Below are 20,638 nucleotides of genomic sequence, written 5' to 3'. Positions count from 1 at the left end.
CACATACATATTGATACATTCTTTTTAATATTCTTTTCCATTACGGTTTATCACAGTATATTGAATATAGCTCCCTGTGTTATATATTAGGATCTTGTTAATAATGCATTCTAAATGTAATCATTTGCATCTACCAACCCCAAACTCTCAGTGTATCCCGCCCCCTTCCCTCCTCTCTTTTGACAATCAAAAGTCTGTTCTCTATGTCCATGAGTCTGTTTCTGTTTTGCAGATAGGTTCATTTGTGCCATATTCTAGATTCCACATATAAGTGATATCATATGGCATTTTTCTTTCTAATTCTGATTTGCTTCACTTAGTATAATGATCTCTAGTTGTACCCATGTTACTGCAAATGACATTATTTTGTTCTTCTTCTTTTAAAAAATACCTATTTATTTCTCTGCATCAAGTCTTAGTTATCCTTTATTTCAGAGCTCGGGCTCCAGACTGTGTGGGCTCAGTAGTTGTTTACTATTATCCATGATCCTCTTTTTGATGAAACTCCATGCTGTTTTCCATAGTGGCTGTATCAACTTACATTCCTACCAACAGTGTAAAGAGGGTTCCCTTTTCTCCACACTTTTTCCAGCATTAGTTATTTGTAGACTTTTTAACGATGGCCATTCTGACCAGTGTGAGATGGTACTGCAATCGTAGTTTTGATTTGCATTTCTCTAATAATTAGTGACGCTGAGCACTTTTCTTTTTTTTTTTCTTCTTTGCTGAGCATCTTTTCATGTGCCTGTTGGCCATCTGCATGTCTTCTTTTGAGAAATATGTTAAGATTTTCTGCCCATTTTTAGATTGGGTTTTTGTTGTTGTTGTTCAATTGTATGGGCTGTTTTATATTTCAGCAATGAAGTCTTTGTCTATTGCATCATTTGCAAATATTTTCTCCCACTCTGTAGGTTGTCTTTTCATTTTCTTTAATGGTTTCCTTTGCTGTGCAAAAGTTTGTAAGTTTGATTATGTCCCATTTGTTTAATTTTGTTTTTATTTCTATTACCCTGGGAGACTGAGCTAAGAAAACATTGGTACGATTTATGTCAGATGTTTTACCTGTGCTCTCTTCTAGGTGATTGATGGTGTCATGTCTTATGTTTAAGTCTTTAAGTGAGTTTATTTTTGTGCATAGTGTGAGGGTGTGTTGTAACTTCACTGATTTACATGCAGCTGTCCAACTTTCCCAGCACCACTTGCTGAAGAGACTGTTTTCTTCCCATTTGACTCTTGCCGCCTTCGCTGAAGATAAATTGACCATAGGTGTGTTTCTGGGCTCTCTATTCTGTTCCAATGATCCATGTGTCTGTTTTTGTACCAACACCACACTGTTTTGACTACTACAACTTTGTAGTTTCGTTGTATTGTTTGAAGTCTGGGAGAGTTTTCCCTCCTCTTTTTTTTTCCCCTCCAGGATTGCCCTGGCAATTCTGAGTCTTTTATGGTTCCATGTAAATTTTTGGATTATTCTATTTCTGTGAAAAATGTCATGGGTAACTTGATACGGATAGCATTAAATCTGTGAAGCTGAGCTTTTTACTGTCCTGAATTATGTAATCTTAAACTCCATATCCAAATCACTTGAACAAAAAATTTTAAGATCTAGAGAGAGAAAATCTCATATTGGGGGTATGAACACCCTTCCTTCTCCTCTTGTATTTAAAGCACTTCTTTACTTACTGAGATATAATAGTACATTTGCACTACCATCCATATTATTGCTAGCTCTGCAAAGTGAGATTATACACTTACATGAACAAGATTTGGTTGTAACAAATGATGATGCCCATTTTAAAGGCATTTACATCTGTAGCAAATTTTATATAAATTAATATTTGGGGCATACTTCTTTCTATTCTCAATTGGTTTGACATTCTCTTGTAGTCAATTTTTAACTGATGGTGCAAAATCAACTTTGGAAAAGCCAAAGTATAACCAAAGGTAACTCAAAACATTGCAGTTGATGATAATGTCAGTTACTGTGCAGTAAAATCCCATTTTAATAAATATGAATTCCTAAGTTGTAGCCAAACCTTATTAAAATGAAAATTTCCTGCTACTGTACACAGACTATTTAATCATTTAAGTAAACTAAGTATTAAGCACATCATTCACATCATATCTGCACAGATTTCTCCTTTTTCCTTGTCTGTATACCACCATTTCCTCTAATGTAGCTTGACAGTAATTTATGGTGTAATATTAGATATGTCATCACTATTCAGGTGTAAGATTCCTGGTTGGTAAAAAATTAACAGCATGACTTATACCAACAAGGACCTACTGTAGAGCACAGGGAGCTATACTCAATAGTTTGTAGTAACTTATAAGGGAAAACAATTTGAAAAAGAATATATGTATTCAGTTATATATACATATATATACAATTGAATCACTGTGCTTTACACCTGAAACTAACATGAGACTGCAAATCAACTGTACATTTAAAGAAAGAGCATGACTTGCAAGTTGTAAACATTACTCAGGTCCTATTTCACTGAACACAGCCCAGTCACACGGCATACCTGGATGATGGGATAGGAAATTGGAAAATCAGTTTTTAATTGAGCAGCTGTGTGCCCAGCTAAAACTTCTTTATAGGAGAGGATAACACATACCAGAGAGACAAGTTATCCCTCCTACAGTAAGTCACCAAGAGAGGAAACTGAGTTTACCCCTTTCAGTTCTCATTCCAATCCCAAAGAAAGGCAATGCCAAAGAATGTTTAAACTACCACACAATTGCACCCATTTCACACGCCAGCAAAGTAATGCTGAAAATTCTCCAAGCTAGGCTTCAACAGTACGTTAACCAGTGGGAGGAGAGTAAAGGTGAGGGGAAAAAAAAACAACAAAAAACAGTACGCGAACTGAGAACTTCCAGATGTTCAAGCTGGATTTAGAAAAGGCAGAGGAACCAGAGATCAAATTGCCAACATCCACTGAATCATAGAAAGAGCAACAGAATTAAAAAAAAAAAAATCTACTTCTGCTTCATTGACTACACTAAAGCCTTCGACTATGTGGATCACAACAAACTGGAAAATTCTTCAAGAGATGGGAATACCAGACCACCTTACTTGCCTCCGGAGAAATCTGTATTCAGGTCAAGAAGCAACAGTTAGAACTAGACATGGAACAATGGACTGATCCCAAATGGGGGAAGGTGTATGTCAAGGCTGTATATTGTCACCCTGTTTATTTAACTTATATGCAGAGTACATCATGAGAAATGCCAGCTGAAGCACAAGCTGGAATCAAGATTGCTGCGAGAAATATCAATAACCTCAGATATGTAGATGATACCACCTTTATCGCAGAAATCGAAGAGGAACTAAAAAGTCTCTTGATGAAAGTGAAAGAGGAGAGTGAAAAAGTTGGCTTAAAACTCAGCACTCAAAAAATAAGATCATGGCATCTGGTCCCAGCACTTCATGGCATATAGATGGGGAAACAATGTAAATAGTGACAGATTTTATTTTCTCGGGCTCCAAAAACATTGCAGATGGTGACTGCAGCCATGAAATTAAGACACTTGCTCCTTGGAAGAAAAGCTATGAAAAACCTAGACAGCATATTAAAAAGCAGAGACATTACTGTATTGACAAAGGTCCGTATAGTCAAAGCTATGGTTTTTCCAGTGGTCATGTATGGATGTGAGAGTTGGACCATAAAGAAAGCTGAGCACCAAAGAATTGATGCCTTTGAACTGTGGTGCTGGAGAAGACTCTTGAGAGACCCTTGTACCGCAAGGAGATCAAACCAGTCAGTCCTAAAGGAAATCAGCCCTGAATATTCACTGGAAGGACTGATGCTGAAACTGAAGATCCAATATTTTGGCCACCTGATTTGAAGAACCAACTCATTGGAAAAGGCCCTGATACTGGGCAAGATTGAAGGCAGGAGAAGGGGACACAGAGGATGAGATGGTTGGATGGCATCATTGACTCAGTGGAGCAAGCTCCGGGAATTGGTGATAGACAGGGAAGCTTGGCATGTTGCAGTGGGTGGGGTCACAAAGTCGGACACAACTGAGCGACTGAACTAACTCTTCAGAAGTAGGACACAGCAGAACACTTCCAGTAGGTCAAGGAGGGGAATAGGAATTTCATCAGGACATTGAGCAAGTCAAGTCTAAGTTAGAAATGTGTGCCAGCTCACCTGGGCATCCTGCTCCTCAAGGTATAAAGTTGATACCATGGTAGTGGGCATATTTGTGATAGCTCTCTAAATGCTTGTCTCGAGTCACACTATTCCAACCTGAACTGGTTACCCTCTATAGAGTGTACAGATATAATCCTGGGATCTTTTTACCCATCTCCTTGGAAGCGTCCCTCTACCCTTCCCCTGTGTTAGATCAGAAGTTTATCTTCCAGTAGCGCCTTATGATGCTCAGGAGGTAAATGTTTTTAAGATCTCATTTGACTGAAATTAATCTTTATTCTGTTTATTCTTAACTGATAATTTGAACACCTGATGAGGCCTAGATTGTAAACTTTTTCTAAGAATTCTGAAGGTATGGCTCCATTTTTTTCTTTCTAGTTTCCAGAAATGATGTTGAATGAGCTGGAAGATATTTTGACTGATTTATTTTTAAACATGTAACAGATCTCCCCTCCCTGTGATCTTGTAGGACAGGCTTTGCTGTCATTATATCATAATCATAAACTTACCTCTGCAATCCAGAAGGTAAAGAAAACATAGAACCCAAGGAACTGCACCAAAAGCACAGATTATAGGAGACTGTGAGCAGATGGGGGTAGAGGGTGCTCTCCTGAGCTACAGAAGAAATGGTCTGGGAGTCAAATTTTTGAGTTGTCCACAGTCAGCAATGGTGATCTTCCTGCAGGTCTCGTTATTATTACTGTACCCAAAATACTCCATGGGTTCCACAATATTCATACTCTTTTTCTTTAAAATTAATTTGGCTGTGGCAGGTCTCAGTTACAGCACTCAGGATCTTCCATCTTTGTTATGGTGTGTGGAACGGGCATGTGGGATCTAGTTTCCTGATCAGAGAACCTGGGCCTCCTGAATTGGGAGTGCAGAGTCTTAGCCACGGGACCACTGGTGAAGTCCCTTACTCTCTTTTCACCTTGCCAAAAATCATGTGCTTCCCATCCAACCATTCAGTCTTGGCAGTACAGAAGAAAACTGGAGATGATGGACTTCTTATAAAAAAATTATGCAGTTCAGCTGAGGTTGAATCTGGGGAGAAGGGAGAGAAAGAATGAAGAATGGAACTTGATGTGACAGAACAGTCATGTCTACCAGGGGAGGGATCTTTCTTGCATTATGAACCCCTTTGGGAATCTGATGCAAATTATACTCTATTAAAAATGCATACATATTGGAGAAGGAAATGGCAACCCACTCCAGTATTCTTGCTTGGAAAAGTCCATGGACAGAGGAGTCTGGCAGGCTGAAGTCCATGGGATTACATGACTGAGCATGTGTGCACAAGGGTGGAGGGAAATGGGTTGGTAGCAATAAAGTGGTAGAACTAAAAAAAAAAAATGCATATATACATATAAAACAGGATGTGAAGCAGTTCATGGAACCCTTGAAACTATTCATAGATCTTGAGCCAGTTAAAAATAGTGTATAACCTTTCAGATATTTGCCCATATGATAGAAAGTCACTTCCTTTTCTATATACCTTCCTAAGTAAATTTAGAAAAGTTAGAAGTGGAAATGGAGAGGGTGGGAGAAGGATGCTGTTTCCAGAAAACTAGAACATAGAAAAATCCTAAATCATACAAGTACTTTTCCCTTTGAATGTGGCTAACTTTGAAAAGTATACTATCAACCCATGGGGCTCAGTCATGTTTGACCGAGTCATGTTCAACACATCATAAAATTTAAAAAAAATTGTTGAAATTAAAATGCAATTCCCCTTCCCATCATAAAGACATACATAGCAAGCTTTATCGTCAACAGTTTTAACATGCTACTGAACTTTTCCTAGGGTTTGGGCTATCATGATGCATTTTAGATGCTGATTCTAATCTTTAAAGATTTTTAAACTTCACCACTGTAACTTTTTTTTTTGACATGTTTTCTAAGTACTTCATACATTTCTCTATTGTCCTCTAATTAAGCAGTCAACAGCTCAAGACCAATGGGCTTCTGACTGAAGCTAAAGACTTGCCAGTTTCAACAAATATCATATATTCATTTTCCAGTCACTTTTAAGAGCAACGTATGAAAATATTCAATACATTATATATACTGCTATATAAAAGATAAGTAAAGCTGATGGTATAAGCTCTACCTAATAATATTGAATATTTGATAACAAATGAAACTCCATACTATTATATAGAGAGAAAAAGTATGAGTGTATAAACACAAAAATTTTGATTTAAAAAAAGTCATATACAAATTACGGACTTTTTTGTAGCTTTAAAAACACTGACCCTTAATATTGTCAATTATACCCCACCCCCCAAAAAAGCACCACACCTTCTGTAGAGTCAAAGCTATCGTTTTTCCAGTAGTCATGTATAGATGCAAGAGTTGAACCATAAAGAAGGCTGAGCCCTAAAGACTTGATGCTTTTGAACTGTGGTGCTGGAGAAGACTCTTGAGAGTCCCTTGGACAGCAAGATCACACCAGTCAATCCTAAGGGAAATCAACCCTGAATATTCATTGGAAGGACTGATGCTGAAGCTCCCAATACTTTGGCCACCTGATGCGAAGAGGTGACTCACTGGAAAAGACCCTGATGTTGGGGACGATTGAAGGCAGAAGAGGGCAGCAGAGGATGAGACAGTTGGATGGGATCACCGACTCAATGAACATAAGTTTGAGAAAATCCCAGGAGATGGTAAAGGACAGGGAAGCCTGATATGCTAGTCTATAGGGTCACAAAGAGTTGGACATGACTTAGTGACTGAACAAAAAGCACTATTAATGTAATAGGTATGACAAGTTCTAGGTTTTAATGCTAAACATCTTTTAACTTTTTTCTGGTGGGAGTTCATCTCAGTGATTTGTAAAAGGTCTCTGTACAGGAAGACTATGTATCCTTTGATATGTTGTAAATATTTTTTTCTGAATTGGTTAGGAATCTTTTATAATTTAATTCTTTACAAGTGGAGGGATAAGAACACAACCATAGTGCTAACTACTGGTTTCAAAACCTTGATAACACTTTCTAGCTAAAAAAACTTTAGCAAATTACTTCATCAGAACCTGTCAGTTTGTATATGAGAAGAATATGTAATTCCATAGACTTTTGTGAGGATCCATTTTTTTTTCTTAACTCATGTTAAGTTTAGTTCATCTACCTAAAGTGCTTACAACAGTGCTCAGCACATACTAAGCTTTATGTAACTGTTGCTTACAGTGATGATGATCACAGATAACATATATGGAGCCACTGTATTTCTTTAGTCTTGTTCGGTAATTAAAAATTTGTTTAGAACTACCTCTTTATTTGAAATACTTATATTAATAAATCAAAATTTCCAACTTCTTGTACATGTTGAAAACTTTCAGTGAGGATCTCTTGGGTACAAAATACGATCCCAGCGACTCAAAATTTATTTTATGAACATTATTCTAAAGTCATACTCATCTTGGAAGTCTAAAGTTCTCTCTTCTTTTAATAGCAAAAACACAAAACAAAACAAACCACCACCATGTTGAAGTTTTTTATTTTGCTAAAATGTACAAACAGAATACAACTACCCACATTTTATGGTTTCTAAACATATAACCACTGATGGCTTCCAAAAGATGCTGATGTTCTTCATAGTTAAGGTGCTTGATGTTCTGTGAAAGCCCAACGTACCTTCCACTCTACCCACCAAGCCAGTCTACTTCAGAAGTCCTGCCGTATGTTTTCTTTGTTTGCCTCCCCATGTTGCTGCTTCATTTGAAAGAGCTCATTTTCTAATTGTACAATAGTCCTTTCAATCTCATAATTCTTACTGACCAGGGATACCCAGCTAGAAAAGAAAACAGAGGGGAAAATTACCTAAAGAGAAATTTCTCTTACAAGATGTTTATAGTATACACAAAACTATACACATTTTTAACCAGTATATACATTTTTAACCATAATACTAACCTTCCCTTTTAGCTTTACATTTTCAAAAGCTGAGGCACAATTAGGGGGAAAAGTGAGTAAAGGGTATGTATACAGGACTGCTCTGTACTACTTCTTAAACTGCATGTGAACCTACAATTATCTCAAAATAAAACATTAAAAAAAAGAACAAATTAGAAAGAGCTGAAGAGATACGAAAGAGTGACTGAAGTTAGTATTTAATTGGGTTAGAAAAGGATAGAAAATAAGGCAAAGGCAATAGTTAAAAATGAAGAAATTTCTACAGCTGCTAAGACAGAATTCCACAGATTCAAAGAATCTTCCCCTTCTCTCAGAAAAAAATCTCTAGGACAAATGAAATGAACACATATGTACATGCAGAAGATTATATCAATCTGAAGAAGAGTGTGGAAAGATGCAGTAATAGACTGCTAACATGGGGTACTCAGAAGATGAGGGGAAGGTGGAATAAGGACAATGGTGTGGGTAATGGAGGCAGAGAGATTAGGGAAAGAGCAAGTCAAAAAAGAAAAGAAACGGTAAAAAAAAAAATGACTATATTCAGAGATTTGTACATATTTATTTGAATATATGAAGAACAACATTAAGAAAACAAAATATATAAACAAAGAGGAAAAACTCCTGAGATATACACAAATGATCAAGAAAGTAAGGAATTTCCCACCCGTAAGAGTTTAAAAATAGACTTTTTACCCTTTTAAAGGGTAGAATTCTATTCAGAAGTAGTGGATGGAAAACAGGGGGCTCTAAAATTAAGAATAAATTAGCAGTGGTTCAATTTTTTGTTTGTAACTCTAACCTCCTTTCAAGCTCATCCTTCAGAAACAGGCAGAAGCAGGGAAGACTGGGATTCCGGAAAAGCATTTCTTTGATACTTGTGGCACTCTATTTGAATAGTGTTTGAATCATATTGTTGAGTCCTGATCTTAACACATGCCAAACAATTTAAAAGGTGATGAAATTACAGATACTCACGTTGACTCCATTTCTCTTAATTTAGATCCAGCTGTGAGTTGCATGTTCTTTCGTTGCCAGTTTAAGTCTTGAATATGTTTCCTGTTTAAAAAAAAAAAAAAAGATATTTATACAGCCCACCTAATTCTAACATAAGATTAAAATCAACAGAAAAGTCTATAATTAACATGTCTTTAGCTGCTTAAGAACGGACAGTCCCTCCTTCCTTGTGCTGGCTTTCGTTCAGTTTTTGGTGAGTATTCTTTCAGATACTTTCCTGTATGTATATATATACAGAGGTTAGGGTGTGTGTGTGTTTTTAATTTAATATAAATCATATTATACATATTATTCTACTACTTTTTCCTTCTAAAAGTATCATTTCAATAACTGCAAACTGCAAATGACCCCAGAGAGATGTTTTCAGATCTCATGTCTACTTCTTTTCAACTCAGGTAGGGCAAACCCAACACTAAACACTGGACAGAGTGGATCATCAATTATTTACTCTCATATGACTATAGTCCAGTGGTTCCTTTTTCTTCTCATTGTATTTACTAAGGATTCACCTAAACTTCATTCTAAAATAGAAAGAAAAACAATTTACCTTAACTTCTGAAGCTCTTTCTGTGCGTGCTCAATCATATGAACCAGATTTCTAAAAAAGAAAATCAGATTAATATACATTAAAAACAAATAGTGCTAACTGAAAGTATACTGTCTAGTTGACACAAGGTCAAGTTTTTTTGCTAAAAATAAGCCAGTGTTTTTTGAGTTCCCTGTGCCAGACATCATGTTAGACACTCTACAATACTAACCTAATTCTCACAAGAGTTCTATGAGGTAGACATCATTATCCCCATTTCAGGGGTTAGGACACTGTATTCAGATTAAGTAACTTGGTCAAGGTAACAAACATGATTAAGTCTCAGAGGTGAATTCAGGTCTTATAAACTCTTGAACCCAAGCTATTTACTAGAATTATGATTTTGTGTACTTTTATCGTATCTTAGGGAATATCTCATGAGCACTCTTTTTATCACTCATGAGTACACCTCCTTTTATCTCTATTTCTTTACCTACATTTAGTATGTCACTCTCTCCTCCTGTCTACTGCTAACTAGAGAGAAGAAAAGAACTGTTGTGGAAGGCTGCAGATTCAGATTCCAGTCCAAATCAGCTCTAACCAGCAGAGGGGAGAGGTTGAGTTATATAGAGTTACCTGCAATTATCATTAGAGAAATGGCTCAAGGGTAGAGTTCAATCTCTCTCTTTTCTTAAACTACAGCTTTACTAAGATATAATTCACATACCTTATCAATTTCCTCTTAAGGCAGGAGAGTTCATTTCAACCATACTGGCTCTATTATGCTCTTGCTCTAGATCCAGTATTATTTCTGGGTTTTTATGGCTCAAATTTCCTCCTTCTCTTCGGAGTTAATTCTCCTATCTCTACCAACTGATTTTCAAAAACTAACTCTAATTCTATACCAATTTGGTCTCCAAACAGTGGTGCCTCTCCAGGCTTTCTTTCAGCTCATCCCACTTTGACAATTATTCCACCCTGAAAACAATAAAGCTTATTACTCTATTCCTGACCTCTGACCATTAATAGGGAACTTTTCTTTGAATCACCTCTTTCTGAAAGTCCAGCTTATTTGTTGTCTTCTCCCTTCTTCTAGCTTCCCTCTTAAACACACAGGTCCCTCCTCAAGTATTAAGAATGCTGAAACTGACCATATCATACCATGGGAATCAGAAGACTTGGGGTCTAGTCTCAGCTCTGCCCTAAATAGCTATGCTTCCTTGGATGAGTCATTAGATATCACAAGGGCTAAATCTGTTTATCTGTAAAATTAGGGGCTGACCTTGAAGGTTTCCCTTTAGTTTCAAGTAAAGAATTCCCTCCTTATTAATGAAATATTGTTTTTTTAAAAGCAGTTCTGCACCAAGACCTACTTAAAACTGAAAAGTTTTCTGCCCAGCATATTGGACATCTGCGAATCCTATCACAAAGAAAGAAAATTTACTTTTGAGAAGATACAGTATAGTTCCTCTGGAGAAACATCCACTGGGTTTGGAGGAGACACAATAATGGGCAAAAGAAAGACTGACAACAGAAAGTGTTATGCAATTAAATGGAAAACAAGTGATGCGCATAGTGATTTGTATAGTTACTCAAAAGATGGAGAGTACCAGAGGCACAATTTTAATCAGGGAAGAAAAGGAAACAGATTAAAGTCATGCCTTGAATAAGCTGAATTTGGGTAGAATAGTTAAAAGGTATTTCAGGAGGAGGTAAAGCCTGACTAAAGGCTCGGAGGCAGATTTTATGATAGTCACCAAAGAGAAGACTAGACTTTTGCTTTGAGTATCATGTTAAATAGCCTGGACCTTCCTCCGTCCACACTGCCCATAGCTGCAGCCCATCAGCCAACCCAGCGTCCGCCTCTACCGAAGCCATGGGAGTGCAGGTGGAGACCATCTCTCCCGTAGACGGACACACCTTCCCGAAGCGCGGCCAGACCTGTGTGGTGCACTACACGGGATGCTTGACGGTGGAAAGAAATTCAGTTCCTCCCGGGACAGAAACAAGCCCTTTAAGTTTGCTCTGGGCAAGCAGGAGGTGATCTGAGGCTGGGAAGAAGGGGTTGCCCAGATGAGCGTGGGTCAGACAGCCGAGCTGACTATCTCCCCAGACTATGCCTATGGTGCCACTGGGCACCCAGGCATCACCCCACCCAATGCCACGCTCATCTTTGAGGTGGAATTTCTAAAACTGGGGTGACAGGAGTGGCCTCCTCCCTGAGCCCCCCATTCTTGGAGGTGCCACAGAAGGATCTGGCGCCTCCAGGCGCACACAGCGAGTCTGTATTCCACTACACTTTTTGTATAAACATCTTCCCAGACTGAATGTGTCCTGTCACCGGCTTTGCTCTTCCCCTTTCTCCTTGTATGTGTGTTGACCTGAAGTATATGCCATAAACCTCAAATTACTCAGTTTGTTTTTGTTCTGGGGTGAAGACTGAGTTTCAGTCCTTTGGATCTAGGTTTCCAATTAAGTATTAGTCAAGTATTAACAACACAAGTAATGGGTTAACTTTAGACTAGGAATTGGTGTTGGGGGGGGGCAGGGTGCAAGAATATTTTATTGGATGAAAGTTTTATCTATTATATATTAAACGTTCTTGCTGCTGTGCTGCAAAGCCATAGCAGATTCAAGGTGCTTTTGAGGGCCGAATTATTCTCCAAGTTGAGAGATGTCATTGGGTTGAATTGAAAGCCCTACCCAAAACTGCAGTGGGAAGGGGGAGAGCACTTGCCTCCACTGCCACACCCTCACCCTCCTCGTAGACCCTCTGCCTTTTGAAAGCAGACTGTTTTCACTGAGATGTTGGGACATTGCAGATGTCTGTTCCCTGAGATCTCTGAAACCTTCATGGCCTGGCCTTTGCTTTTTGCTTCCATCCTGTGGTTTTTCTAATGGATGGATATCCTGGGTTTTTGTAATCGCATAGCTATCCAAGCTCTACTTCCTAAATTTTAAGAACTTTAAAAGAAAGTTAAATTGAAGATGCTGTTTGTAGACACTTAACTCCCATGAAAGCCAAGCCATCATGACGAATCCTTGAGTGTTGTCTTGAGAAAATGATGCTGGTCACCACAGCTTCAGCAACTCCTGTTTTTTGATGCTCAGCTTTTCTTGTTGATCTCAGAGTTTCCTGGCTTCTCCTTGCCCCCCCCTCCCACCCCTTTGCTGTCCTGTGTAGTGATCTGGTGAAAGAAATTGTTGCCTACTCCCCCAGCCTGCCCCCATACCCTGCACTTAGATGATTGCAATAAAAGTGCTTTATGCTGGCTTTTCTCAAAAAAAGAAAAAAAAAAGAAAAAAAAGCCTGGAACTTAAGTAAAGAATAATTATTAAAGCTTTACAGCTTTAACTATGAAAGCAATGTTCAATCCAAGGCATCTCTTTCCCCCCTGCTCCCCATCTATGTTCTCCTCCATTCCTAGAATGTTCTCACTCTCCTCTAAACATCCATATTTCACCCTTTTCTGAAAATCTTGTACACTGCTGATGGGAATGTAAATTGGTACAGCTACTACAGAAAACAGTATGAAGGTCCCTCGAAAAATTAAAAGTAGAACTATTAATACCATATGATTCAGCAATTCCACTCCTGGGCATATATCTGGAAACAAAATGAAAATTGTAATTTGAAAAGACAAATGCATCCCAATGTGTGTAGCAGCACTGTTTACAATAGCCAAAACATGGAAGCAACCCAAGTGCCCACCAACAGATGGCTGAATTTGAGATGTGGCACATATATACACATCAACAATGGAATTACTACTCAGTCATAAGAAGGAAATATTGCCACATGCAGCAATGTGGATGGTGCTAGAGAATATTATGCTCAGTGAAATAAGTCAGGAACAAATACTGTATGATACCACTTATATATGGAATCTCAAAAAATAATACAAATAAAATATACACGCAAAACAGAAACAGACTCACAGATATAGAAAACAAACTTGTGGTTAACAAAGGTGAGAGAAGCGGAGGAGGGACAAATTAGGGACAGGTAACAGATACAAACTATTATATGTAAAGGAGACAAGCAACAAGGGTATACTGTATGGCATAGCGAATTATACCCATTGTCTTGTAATCACCTATAATACAGTACAATCTGCAAAAATACCAGATCACTATGCCATACTAACACAAAACTCAACTACACTTCAATAATCCCCACTCTCACATCTCATCCTTTTACAATGGACCTAATCCTTAATGTCCCCTTCTCGGATCTCTACAGTTTAGAGACCACAATGAAGCACATGCCTCCATACTGCCAAAATGAACTCCTTGGTTATCTGGCCTAGAATATCTTGCCTCCTCAACTAGATAAAGAAAGTTTCTTGAGAACAAAAATCCCATTTTTCACTTTATGAAATACATGCTGTTTTGGATTAATTTGTTCTCTTAAACTTCTTAATCGTCCTAACTCCAGTGTTCCTTTATTTGCCTTGCAATGTTCACAATAGAGACTGTTTGTTCTGCAGTTTCTTACATTCTGGATTTTGCCCACAGATCCTTATGTGACCAAAGAAGTTTAAACATAATTCTGAAAACTTGAGAAAAGCTATTTATCATTTTGTGATTTTTGCTTTACTGTTTCAGGAATCATACTCTAACAAATGGTTTTATACAGTCATGAGAGTCAATGGCCTTAAACTGCTAATAGAAACGTGGGATTTTAGGGCTCAAAGAAGCCATGAAGATCATCTAACCACTAACTTTTACGAATTGGAAACTGAACCTTAAATACCATAGACAGCAAAACCTAAAGCTAAAAGCTAGTTCTGTGGGAAAAAATAGGAGTTCAGTAGCACTCTTGGTTCTGGTGTTAATTCTCTGCTTACAATCAATTCTCATCATCTGCAGATTCTGTACAAATGAATTTGCCCATTAACTCAAATTTATTTGTAACCCCCAAATCAATCCTTGCAGAATTCTGAGATCATTCATGGATGTGCTCAGAGCAGCAAAAAAACTCAGAGTTGCTAAACATGCGCATTTCCAGCTAAATAAGAACAAAGGGATACTCCACCTTCTTGTTTCAGGTCTCATGCAGAGATAACCAGAGAAGAGAGTTTAATTTCCAACTCTGGCAAGCTACTTAACACTTCTGAACTTTGTCTTCTTTTTTATAAAATAAATAAAATACAGAATCTGTCAGGGTGAGTCGTTATAAAGTGTGTAAGATTATCATCTATGTGAGATGTGTATATATACACATGTACGTATTTCTCCCAAATACTGAAATGGTTCAGTATTTGCTAATTCAGTATTCAAGGCCACTTTAAAAAGCAGAAAGCACGACTAATGAGAGCTGAGTGTAAAAGCACTGCCCCCCACATTAAGGATTATAGTCTACTACCAAGCTGTTTTGTAAATCAGACCTCAGAACTTGTTACTGCAATGTTATATAATAAATGTGTTAGGTTTAGGTCCCCTTAAACAGATGGGATGGGTTTAAGAAAAAAAAATGTTTCTTACTCATTATACACTTTCCAGGCATTGCATCCATGCTGGGACATTAGTTCCAGATTCTCAATTCGGACTGCCTGATGCTCTAACTGCGCCATAGAATTGTTTACGCACTCTTGCCATGCAGTGATGTCATTTTTCTGACCAGAGGAAGGGGCTGGAAGTTCGTATCTGAAATTAAACAACAATGCAATAAAAACACATATTCCTCCAAATCTTTCTCTCTACTCCGAACAGAATGCCTCGTAGGTCTACACACACTGTAAAAACAGAAGACTGGAAAAAAACACAAACCAACCAGAAGACTGTAGACCTTGCATAATAAGAAGCCTATTTATCCTAAGAATCAATTTACAAATAAGATCTAGCATTATGATATACAGCAACAAATAACTGTTCACTTCAATGTGAAATGATACAATAAGCTACAGTATGCAGTCACATAAAGGACTGTTATATTAGCTATTAAATGTTACTAAAGAATACTTAGCATCATAAATGTAGCATTTTGAGAACTTCAAATCATAACCCACAATAAGAAATATTTTACACTGTGACACAGTATACAAATACACATAACTGAACAGAAGTTTCACAAAACCAGTACTTAACTTTACATGCAACGCATTCTGATATTATCTTCCTTAAAAAAAGTTCTGTGATGTCCTACTATAACTTCACAATAAACTGCTTAATGGATTATAACCTACTTATGGGTTTAAAATATGCTGTTATGAAAGAGCTACCATCGTGAAAAGCTTTTAGAGCAGAAGCACCTATAAATGTGAGAACTAAAGAGTCTTAGAAGTTTTTCTACTTTTATCATGTCAGGCCAGATAGGAAATGGAGCACAAGAAAAGACGAAATCTGGTCCTTTGGTTCTATAGGCTCAAATCCCTCTTATAATCTGTATGTATGCTGAAAGGATAACCCCACTGTTCATGTGGCCCTCTCCGCTCTGCCAGATTATATACTGGTTCTCATTTCATAGTTATCTTAGAGCTGAAGGGGACCTCAGATGGTAAGCAACCCAATTCTCCATTTTAGAGAAAGTAACAAAAGAATGTTTCGGGTTTTTTCCCTGAGGAAGGAGAAACAGTTTTGTAGTAAAGTGGTATGGGAAGAGAGATAATAGAACCAAAGTCAAACTATGCAGGCACTCTGAGTTTACTAACACTGTGTAACAGTGAAGCACTACATGTCTAATCAGGAACATGTCCTTGGGAATTCTTAAACATGAACTTACTTTTCCATTCTCTTGTTATTGGATTTTAAAGAGTTTACATTTTAATGATGGTGGAAAGAACATTTTTGAACATTAACAAGATTATATAAACCAAGAGTGTAACTATTGTATGAAAAAACATGTATTAATATAAAAGCAGACAAGTTTTTTTCCTTTTCCACATTTATTTGAACATGCTACATAAGTTATCAGTAACCTCAGATATGCAGATAACACCACACTGATGGCAGAAAGTGAAAAACTGAAGAGATTCTTGATGAAAGTGAAAGAGGAGAGTGAAAAAGTTGGATTAAAATTCAACATTCAGAAAACTAAGATCATGGAATCTGATCCCATCACTTCATGGCAAATAGATGGGGAAACAGTGTCAGACTATATTTTTGGGGGCTCCAAAATCACTGTAGATGGTGACTATAGCCATGAAATTAAAAGACGCTTGCTACTTGGAAGAAAAGTTATGATCAATCTAGACAGCTTATTAAAAAGTAGAGACATACTTTGCCAACAAAGGTCCGTCTAGTCAAAGTTACGGTTTTTCCAGTAGTCATGTATGGATGTGAGAGTTGGACCATAAAGCAAGCTGAGCACCGAAGAATTGATGCTTTTGAACTGTCGTGTTGGAGAAGACTCTTGAGAGTCCCTCGGACTGCAAGCGATCCAACCAATCCATCCTAAAGGAAATCACTCTTGAAGATTCACTGGAAGGACTGATGTTGAAGCTGAAACTCTAATACTTTGGCCACCTAATGTGAAAGAACTGACTCATTGGAAAAGACCCTGATGCTGGGAAAGACTGAAGGCAGGAGGAGAAGGGGATGACAGAGGATGAGATGGTTGGATGGCATCACCAACTCAATGGACACTGAGTTTGAGTAAACTCCAGGAGTTGGTGATGGACAGGGAGGCCTGGTACGCTGCAGTCCACGTGGTTGCAAAGTCAGACACGACTGAGCAAATGAAATGAACTGAACTGACAGTTGTTTTACTAATAAATTAAAAATAAAGAATGATCTGAGCCCAGCTGAACCAAGAATAGGACTTACCGTTTCATACTGAGCAATTCAATCGGTTGTCGAGCAGCCAGTCTTTCAAATTCATTTCTCATTATGTCTGTCTGATATATAAATTGAAGAAAGAATTATTTCCAAAATCATATCAACAAACAAATTAAAAACCACCAAACAAATAATGGATCTAACCTTCTTAAATACTTATACTTTACTACTACCTATAACAATGGATCATCCCCCCATCACCAACTCTTCTCTGGAGTCAGTGCTCGCTAGAATGTGGAAAAGTGCACAGGCACACACCCACTTCAAAAGGGGCCCCCAAAGAAAAGCTGTTTTTGTTGTTTAATCACCAAGTCATGTCTGACTCTTTTGTGACCTCATGGACTATAGCCCTCCAGTCTCTTCTGTCCATGTAATTTTCCAGGCAAGAATACTGGAGTGGGTTGCCATTTCCTCCAGGGTATCTTCCCAACCCAAGGATGGAACCCATGCATTGGCAGGTGGATTCCTTATCACTGAGCCACCTGAGAAGCCTCTAACAGTTTTACTATTTTCAAAAAAATTTGGTATAGTTCTACCTCTTTAGGTCCAATTTCATTTAGACTAAAGAGTAAGCTAAAAAGGTGTTCTAGAAGTCCACATTCACTGTTTAAATGCAAAACTTAATGCAAAACTGTTTAAAAGTTTTGCATTAAGTATGTCTTCTTGGAGAAAGCCTTTCCTGGACTACTGCTGAGCTTCACACGACTCTCAAGAAAATATGGTTATTTAGTTTCCTGTAGAAACTAAGGCATTCTAGATAGAACCCTATGCACAGTGACAGAGTAAAAATTAACAATTAGGTAAGAAAGAAACTACAAATATACAGTACAAGCTATCTTCAGCCATGTAACCTCAGAGCCCTTACCTAACTCACGTGACAAGTGACAGATCTGAAATTTTAACTTAACTCTCTTCAAAGACTGAGACAGCACTCACAGAGCTAAGTTATAAACGGAACTCTAGGCATAAATGGCATACACTAAGCATTCATTAAACTGGCTTAGAAGCTCTTCATACATTCAGTGATAAATATTTGGGTACCTATTTTCTGTTTTAAGTGAAAACACAGTGGTGAAGAAGATGAAAAAGATCCCTACTCACGGAGCATTCTCATCTCAGTTTAGACAGCTCTTCCTCAATCAAACTTTCTGAAGCAGTCACTGAGTCACTCTACATCATATTATTACTTTAATTCTCTGTATAGCTTTATCAACAATCTCATATTTTCTGATTTATCTGTCTCCACACTCTAGAATGTAAACTCCTGTTCTCTAATAATTTGTGACGAATCAATCTTCAGAAACAGTTGTTAAATGAACTAATGAAATAGCAGTTTCAAAAATAGTTTGAGGAGTGCTTAAAGTCTTGGGCAAATTAGCCTAAGCTCCAGTTTTCCCATCTAAAAAACTGGAATATTAAACATATATAGTTTACACAGTTTTTTTAGGACTGAGATAGTGAGCACAGTATACTATTAGCTCCCACTATAAAAAGTGCTAAATAATCAGTATACTAATTACTAAGATAGGAAGTACAGAAATAATCAGTATACTAACTATAAAGATAGGAAGCACAGGTTATATCTAAGAGAGCTAAAGACAAAACTGGCTCAAGTATTTGTGACTGAATGCAATTATCTGAAACTTTCAGAAATCAAGCTAATAAGGACTCATTACTGTCCTTAGTTCTTAATGTGGTAACATCTATATTTGGGTAACAACATTTAGAAAAAATCATGGGAAAACAAGTGTGTCAGTAGGAACCTCTCTCTTCTACTTAAAACTTAACCACTATTTTTTTGAGTCCGTGATGCTATCCAACCATCTTATCCTCTACCGCCCACTTCTCCTCACCAACTCAATAGATATGAGTTTGAGTCAGTTCCGGGAGACAGTGAAGGACAGGGAGACCTTGGCGCTGCAGTCCATGGGGTCTCAGAGTCAGACACACCTAAGCGACTGAACAATTAGACCCGGAACAGTATTTTGGATGGGCTTCCTTGGTAGCTCAGTTGGTAAAGAATCTGCCTGCAATGCATAAAATTCGGGTTCGATTCCTGGGTTGGGAAGACCCCCTGGAGAAGGAAATGGCAACCCCACTCCAGTATTCTTGCCTGGAGAATCCCATGGGCAGAGGAGTCTGGCCGGCACCCATGGGGTTGCAAAGTGCCAGACACGACTTAGCGACTAATCTACCACCCACAGTATTTTGGGTGCACTTCTAGGCAAAATATCTAAACGGTTTAGTATGGTTCACTTAGATATTATTTATCTCTACAATCAACGACATACATTCAGTAAATATTTAGGCTTTGAAACAAAGGCCGCAATCCTGTGGCTCTCAGAAGCTTAGGTAATTAGGCTTTTGTGTATTTTAAAAAACAGCCTAGATCACTTGTTTTATACTTAGAGGAAGAGGATCCCTTTGACAATTTACGCAAAAACTTATCTTGGAAAGACGTAACACTAATTTTTGCATTGTTAGGTCAGTCTGTGGAGCCCTCGGAAGTCTTGTGGGTCTCAGAACTCTGGAGGAGGCTTATCTATGCAGCTATTTTCTTTCTTTTTTTTTTTTTTAATGCAGCTATTTTCAACTGACTAACAATACTGACAACAGGGTAAGTAATAGTGAAGCAAGTAATACTTAAGCTGGAATTTACAATTCACTTTTAAGTGAAGGCTTTTAAGGCAAAGGCTCTCGATCCAAAGGGGTTCACTGTGCGCTGGGCTCAAAACATCACACTTACCTCAAAAGCAGAATAATCTGGGGCCGTCAGGTAGCTTAGATAGTTCTTCGTAGGTCGGTATCTGCGAGTTTCCTCCTCCACCAACGCCGCAGCCTAAGAACGAAAAGAAGACAGGGTACGAGCAGCAAATTGTTAGGCACTTCTTCCGGCACTATGGGCCAGCCAGCGCTGAGCCAGTTACACAAAACCCCGAACTTACCGCTTCGCGAACACCAGGCGCTTCGTAACCCTGATCAAAATACGGCAGCGCATCCACCACAACCTCCCCGGCCACCAAACCTGTGCCCGCCATCCTTAGGTTCACTGTAGCTTTCTAAGTCTGCGCCGGTTCAGGTTCACTTCAATACTCCAGTGCCCGACGCTAACGTAATCACGTCGCCTGCGCCCGACACTAACGTAATGACGCCACCTGTGTATCTGCTTTGGCGCACGCCCAGTTGTTAATTCTGAGGGCGCGCCCGCTAGAAATTGCCCGGCCGTTTTTGTTTTGGTC

At 38.2% G+C, this 20,638-nt stretch overlaps 1 protein-coding gene and 1 pseudogene across 3 annotated transcripts; one reads left to right on the top strand and one right to left on the bottom strand.

The window, feature by feature from the left end:
• Window positions 1-4,574: 4,574 nt before the first annotated feature.
• On the bottom strand, window positions 4,575-20,544 carry BCAS2 (BCAS2 pre-mRNA processing factor). 3 transcript variants are annotated; one of them, XM_065906596.1, is made up of 8 exons: window positions 20,345-20,542; window positions 20,146-20,238; window positions 17,388-17,458; window positions 15,108-15,269; window positions 9,642-9,692; window positions 9,056-9,136; window positions 7,802-7,958; window positions 4,575-5,210 (listed from the first exon to the last, which is right to left on the bottom strand). In XM_065906596.1, the coding sequence occupies exons 1-7, from the start codon at window positions 20,435-20,437 to the stop codon at window positions 7,832-7,834; spliced, it is 678 nt and encodes a 225-aa protein (XP_065762668.1). In that variant the 5' UTR covers window positions 20,438-20,542; the 3' UTR covers window positions 4,575-5,210; window positions 7,802-7,831. The 3 variants fall into 3 exon arrangements, with proteins under 3 accessions (XP_065762668.1, XP_065762659.1, XP_065762678.1); XM_065906587.1 differs by lacking the exon at window positions 4,575-5,210 and having other exon boundaries at window positions 7,646-7,958; window positions 20,345-20,541; XM_065906606.1 differs by lacking the exons at window positions 4,575-5,210; window positions 7,802-7,958; window positions 9,056-9,136; window positions 9,642-9,692 and adding an exon at window positions 12,917-13,227 and having other exon boundaries at window positions 20,345-20,544.
• Window positions 10,506-12,703, top strand: LOC136147277 (peptidyl-prolyl cis-trans isomerase FKBP1A pseudogene; annotated as a pseudogene).
• Window positions 20,545-20,638: the final 94 nt, after the last annotated feature.

This window comes from Muntiacus reevesi, chromosome 1, assembly GCF_963930625.1.
Source record: "Muntiacus reevesi chromosome 1, mMunRee1.1, whole genome shotgun sequence".
Classification (NCBI taxonomy): domain Eukaryota; kingdom Metazoa; phylum Chordata; class Mammalia; order Artiodactyla; family Cervidae; genus Muntiacus; species Muntiacus reevesi.
Note: the sequence above shows the minus strand (reverse complement) of the source record. Positions and strands in the feature narration are given on the sequence as shown.

Coding starts and splice junctions, on each gene's coding strand:
- BCAS2 (XM_065906596.1), bottom strand. CDS start 20,437: ATGGCGGGCACAGGTTTGGTGGCCGGGGAGGTTGTGGTGGATGCGCTG. Junction 9,693..15,107: donor GCCTGGAAAGTGTATAATGA/GTAAGAAACATT, acceptor TTTCTTTTTTAG/AAATCTGGTTCATATGATTG. Junction 9,137..9,641: donor AAAGAGCTTCAGAAGTTAAG/GTAAATTGTTTT, acceptor TTTTTTAAACAG/GAAACATATTCAAGACTTAA.